Here is a 6,186-nt window from a genome sequence, read left to right as displayed (position 1 = left end):
TATATATATGTATATACAGGGTGTCTCAGAATTAGACCGGCAAACTTCAAATGGTTATATAGAGGACATCAAGCCAATTTTGTCAATAAATCCGTGTCCGCAAATGAACCATTTTGGCACTAAAGAATCAAAAACTAACAAGGAAATCTTGCAAACCTGAAAATTCTGACGAAATTTTACACATATGTAAGGGAGGTAAATAGATGAATTTAGAAATTTCCAGTTGCGGTCCAAAAGCGATTCTAAGGGATGAAATCACCCCTCATCTGTAGAGCGGTTTTTTGCTTTTCTCGATATATCTCGACAATTATTCGAGATATCAAAAAATGTTTTATACAAAAGTTTTATGGTAAAAATACCTCTATTTAACCACATTAATAAAATTTTGAAAAATAATTTTTTTCAAAGATTTTTGCTCTTGTTAGTCTTTGATTCTCACACATTTGATACACACACAATGATATTATGATATTATCGTGTGATAATAGTATGATATTATTAATAGTAAAAAAGGTAGTTATATACAGAAGGCCTGAGAAATACGATTTACTTCTGTTACGATTTACTTACCCAACGATCTATATGATTAACATTCGGCGGCTCCCAAAGAAAATGCTTACAATGTAACGATATTGACTAGTAGCGGTCGAATCGCGTGGAAATTCCCACACGACACGAAATGCGTCGGAGGGCGGTACCAGACACGAAACCGTGGCACTGTGAGCTATCTCCTCGCACCACCTTATGTGCTCGCAGAAATCCGCTGAGTTCGAGGGTAGCTTTCGGTGCAGTTTGCACTTTTCTGCTCAGTGAGCTTTCAACGTGTCAGCAAGTCGTTTTTCACTTATCTCGTCATGTTTGTGCAAGGACCACAAATCATCAAACAGAGATCTGGCAATTCCGAAGATGATAGCGACGAGGAAGGTCCTGAAGATGTTCTCCAGGTCAATCCTTCATAACGGAACTGGCTTGACATTGCAGCGTGTTTTGTGCAATAATATATTTAAAACAAAAGAAGGAAAATACTATAGATTTGATACAGATTTGTAATTTACATATGGATAATTGCAAGAATATGTAAAAATATATGATATACATATTATATAGACATATGTTAATATTATATATCATCAGTTTTTGCCGCGTTTCCCCACCCCATTTTAATTATCATATATGCGCGCCATTAGCTAAAATAATAATATTAAATTTACATATAATAAATACAAATTTACATACAAAAATTGTATAATAATTTGGCAAATTTAGATATAATTGAATATTATTATTCATACCTCGCTGATTTAATATTACAATTATATCTAATAAAATTATCTTGTGCTTACAGAAACGGCGGGAAGAATGCGAGAGAAAAGCCAGACGGGGAGAGATGGACCCCCGTTTGGAATTTGCCTTTCAGCTCTTGATGGATGCAACGCAGCTGTCGCGTCATGAAGTCATGGATCATGTATTCGAGGGTGACATGCTGGATGAGATCAATCAACTGTTCGTACCGCATATGAGATCTACCCTAATGTGGTACTATCAGGAAGTTGAAGAGCCAGAACCTCCAACTGATACGGTACAATGACATGTTTTTTAAACAAAAAAAAGGAAGGGATAATAGTGAAGATCTCATTAAAGGTGCAGCCAAAGGCTATAACTTCTAGATCAGCCCCAAATGCAACAGCATCAAAAGTGAAAGAACAAAAAGAGCCAAAGGAACCACCGAAGAAGAAGCTTTTTCTAACTGATGGATGGCAAATGCCTTGCACAGGCATTTGTATTTATATGTTTAGGTAATAATATTATAATTTCAGATTAATATATTGTACTATAACGCGTGTTAGTGATCGTAATTGCTACAATATTTAAAAAAAAAAGGAAATATGTTAATTATTATCAATCTTACCATTTTTTTTATGCAGAATCAGCGTATCTAAACAGTTACCAGAAGAAGGATTTCAAAAAGATCTCTACACGGGTGTGGTAGATACGATGAAAGTGGGCGTAATAACCTCTATCCAGCGTGTTGTGGAACAAGTATTCATGGATGCGTTAGCGCATCCTGGTCCGGAAGGTGAAGATGATTGTTCGATGATTAAGAGTCTCCTGCTACCGGGCTTGAGATCCTTTTGCAGCGCTCTTATAGGTATATTTAAATTAAAATTAAATTATAACAAATTAAAATAAAGTTATAAATCTTATATCCGTATTTATATCAAAATAATATTTTCAAATATTGCAATATAAACTTCTAAAAATAGATAATTATATAATAATGCAGTATAAACTTCTAAAAATGGATAATTATATAATAATTATGTTATAAACACAAAGATATATCTTTTTAAAGTTGTCATTATGTCTATTAAAATGCATGTAATATATTTATAAAGTTTGCGAGAAGGTAGCATTTGAGGGTAGCATATTCAGTGACGGCGAACCGATGATGATGGAAGTGCACAACTTTGAACAAGCGAAAGCTTTCGTAGCAAAAGAGAACGCCGTTGAACAAGTTGAGGAAAAAGTCAAATACTGGATAAAAAAGCTCAAAGACTTTATGGCGGAAAGTAAGCAAGTTAAAAGAGAGAACGATAATTCCGGACCGCAGCAAGAACTCGAATATTGGAAACGGCGAGGCGCACAATTTAGTCAGCTAGTCAATCATTTACAGGTATTGCTCTATATTATTTTTTTATATAACTTTAATTTATGTAATAATTTATTATTTATTTTTATTAATTATTTTAATTCTGTCCATAAATTATTTTAATAAAATAATATATGTATAATGGAGATCGTGTCTTTGGTTTATTTTTTATATATGTATAAGGTTTCTATGTCAAATATAAAATTTTAAATATAGAAAAAAATTTGTAGGATCACGAAGTCACTATGTCACTTCTATGTCTACAAGTTGCACGTTCAAAACTAATTAAAGATTGGGTCGACGCGGAAGATGAAGTGACTTATTGTTACAATGAAGCGAAAGATAATGCAAAATTTATTCAGGCACTAGAGAAATGCTGTCATTGCCTTTATCTCGATGAACCTGTAAGATAATTTTCTTTTTATAAAACATAAAAACATTTTTTTTTCTTATATATATATAGTTTTAAAATCATAGAGCTATTCATGAATGTATATATTTTTGAATGCAATTAAAATGTTCCATTTTCGTAGGTAAAAATGCGAGATTCGCTTGTGTCACTATTGCAAACTGTTCGATTGATATATAGTGTCTCGAGATATTATAACACTTCCGAAAGAACGAGTTCCTTGATGATCAAAATCACAAATCAGATGATCGCCGCCTGTCGAGATTATGTCACGAAAAGAGGTCGGGAAACTATTTGGGGCCAAGATCGAATAGCCGCTCGATCAAGACTAAAGCATTGTCTACGTCTAAATAAGTACTGAAATTTTGCATCAAACATTAATTTTGCGAAACACTAATAGTTAACTAATAAATTTAGTTTTTTTTTTTTTTATTATCAATCTAGCGTAGAATGTTCTTGTAAATTTTTGATAAAATTTTATAGTTCCTCTGTGTTGAAAATGTAAATACGTGTATATAATACAATTTCTAATTATATCAATTAATCATGAAATTTATGTCCTTAATGTCAAAAGAAATAGAAGCAATAAATAATTAATTTTAATATAATTAATTTTTACTCAAGAGCTTACAGAGAAACATACAGATTGGTTCGATGTTCGCCAGCAGTTACAGAACAAGAATTCTCTTTCTCAGAAACCCATGTTTTCGGTCGATTTGATGCTTTCTGTGCTAGAATTCGTAAGATTCTTACCATGTTTGATCTCATACAGGATTATCAAACTCTTTTTGAGAGACGAATGGAAGGATTACTTCTTGGAGAAGGTACAGTATATGTATAGTTTTGATGTCTAATTTTCGTTTTACAAGAATATTTATTAAATTAACAAAATTATTAACAAAGTATATAAGTTAATGTAATATAATGATAGCATTAATTTTAAAATTGATAACTAATTTTGCTAAATTTTTGATTACGTGATTAATTAATTATATTAATTTTAAAATTAATATTGTTATTATATTATATCAACTCTTATATACTCTGTTATATTTAATATGCATATATATATGCTAATTCTAAATTATGATATGTCAAATTTTAGCGTTAGATGAGGCCATGAAAACCTTTGAAGAAACTAAGAAGATCGCTACTAGCAAATCTTACGATTATCTGGATCCAAGGAATATTGATTTTGATATTGACTATGATGACTTTATGATGAAAACAAACATATTAAAAGAGAATATCGGCGAGATCATTGAAAATAATTACGCCGATGTATGGGAAACACCGCAGGGTATACGGTTTCTAACACGATTTGAAAAGGTTAATAAATATATCTCCAACTTTTTTAAAATAAATCTATAAAGGTGAAGTGTATTGCACAATATTTTAAAGTCACCTATTTTTCTCATTACGGTGCTTCCTTTGATGTTTTTATAAGGTTAGCGAAAAAATACCGCTAACAAAATTGGAAGAGAAGTACAACGTTGTCGTGAGATATTCCGATAAAGAGATAGATCGAATTTTAAAACTGTTCAAGCGGCAAAGAGATGATCCGCCGTTGCCAAGACACATGCCACCTATAGTTGGACGATTGACTTGGGCAAATTCCTTAAAGTAAGGAAAATAATTAATTATTTTTACAAATATTTGACATATCGAAGAAATATTAAAAATTTTGTTAGATGTAAAATCTTGAAAATAACTTTCTTAACAGCAAGATTGAAATTTCATTAGAGTACATCTGGATGAGTTGACGGCATCCGTATCAAATCATCCTGTTCTAAAGACGTTACCACTAACTGTCGATTTAATGAAAAGATACAATCACGCTATCGCTATTCTAAAACAATATCAGGCCGACATTGCTGAGATTTGGACGCATCAAAATTCCTGGGTCATCGAGGATTGTTTGAAACGGTCAGATTTTAAATAATAAAAAATTATTTTTCTTAAATAAATTTTAAATGTATATTTAAAAAATTCTCCATATAAAATGTGATAAATATTATAAAGAAAATAATTCTATATAATAGACCGCTCTTGGTAGTTGATGAGAAATCGGCAAAAGTAAAGGTCAACTTGGAAAATCGAATCGTTCTTTTATTCCGTGAAGCCGATTGTTTAGCGAAAATAAATTTGGAGATTCCAATCGTTGCACTAACAATATTAACGAAAAAAGATTATTTTACGCTGATCACGGATTCTCTTCAACTTATGATTGAGGAATTCATTTGTACCGCCAAGCGCGTAAAATTGGAAGTTCGGCCGCTATTGTTACCGCATTTAGTTTGCGTTGCATCTTTATTAGAACCTGGCTTAACAACTTTAACGTGGACTAAGCCAGATTGGAAGGATTTTTGTCAGAATACAAAGGAACAGATCAAAACCTTCGATATTCTTATCACAAGAGTTCATGATGTATACGATAATAGGTATGTTGAGAATAAAATAAATAGTTCGTTCTTCTCTTTAAAAGCAAATTATCGCACAATAGGAGTATCAATTTATTAAAAATTGAATGAATTTTATAGTAACAACTAACTATTATATATAAAAGAAAAATAATAATTATTTTGTGCTACAATTTGAGAGATAAAAAAAGAGAGAAACAACACTTAAAGAATTTAAAGAATTGTATAAATTAATTAAATAATAATATTTTTAATGATTTATTGTGCTAGGATTTTACAAGTATTGGCGAGTATGCAAAAAGTAACCTTGCACGCTTTACCTGAATCCGATCAACCATGGATGATAGAAGAATTTGTAGAGAAAAACGAGGAAATATGTAGGATGGCAGCGGTAGATTTACATCGTAAGAGTACAATGATCGAGGAAGCGGTGGAAGAAGTATTACAACTCGTTAGAAAAGCCACAGATAGCTTCAAAAGCACCGCCAATTCCAATCAATTCGATTTTCTTTTTAATGAAAGTAATCCATTAATATTTATCTTTGTAATCTTGTATTTAAATACAATTTTCTTTGCCAAAGTTAGAGATTCTTAACCTTTTTTGGTCTCTATATATTTCACAATGCATTAAAATTCAATAATTAAAAATTGTATATTTTTACTCAAACGTATATAATATTTAATAATAATATAATATATTTGATAAA

General features: G+C 31.2%; 1 protein-coding gene across 2 annotated transcripts in view; it reads left to right on the top strand.

Annotated features, from left to right (window-relative positions):
* The first annotated feature begins 641 nt into the window (after window positions 1-641).
* LOC115245665 (dynein heavy chain 5, axonemal) overlaps window positions 642-6,186 on the top strand; it is a 32,057-nt gene continuing 26,512 nt past the window's right edge. For both annotated transcript variants that reach the window (XM_029824078.1, XM_029824079.1), the window contains exons 1-13: window positions 642-944; window positions 1,346-1,579; window positions 1,642-1,796; window positions 1,926-2,149; window positions 2,397-2,674; window positions 2,881-3,054; window positions 3,184-3,413; window positions 3,684-3,883; window positions 4,165-4,388; window positions 4,507-4,682; window positions 4,803-4,985; window positions 5,102-5,500; window positions 5,750-6,000. In XM_029824078.1, the coding sequence (XP_029679938.1) occupies window positions 855-944; window positions 1,346-1,579; window positions 1,642-1,796; window positions 1,926-2,149; window positions 2,397-2,674; window positions 2,881-3,054; window positions 3,184-3,413; window positions 3,684-3,883; window positions 4,165-4,388; window positions 4,507-4,682; window positions 4,803-4,985; window positions 5,102-5,500; window positions 5,750-6,000 (2,818 nt within the window). In that variant the 5' untranslated portion in view covers window positions 642-854. The remainder of the gene's footprint in view (window positions 945-1,345; window positions 1,580-1,641; window positions 1,797-1,925; window positions 2,150-2,396; window positions 2,675-2,880; window positions 3,055-3,183; window positions 3,414-3,683; window positions 3,884-4,164; window positions 4,389-4,506; window positions 4,683-4,802; window positions 4,986-5,101; window positions 5,501-5,749; window positions 6,001-6,186) is intronic.

This window comes from Formica exsecta, unplaced genomic scaffold (genome assembly GCF_003651465.1).
Source record: "Formica exsecta isolate Colony F162 unplaced genomic scaffold, ASM365146v1 scaffold125, whole genome shotgun sequence".
Classification (NCBI taxonomy): Eukaryota; Metazoa; Arthropoda; class Insecta; order Hymenoptera; family Formicidae; genus Formica; species Formica exsecta.
Note: the sequence above shows the minus strand (reverse complement) of the source record. Positions and strands in the feature narration are given on the sequence as shown.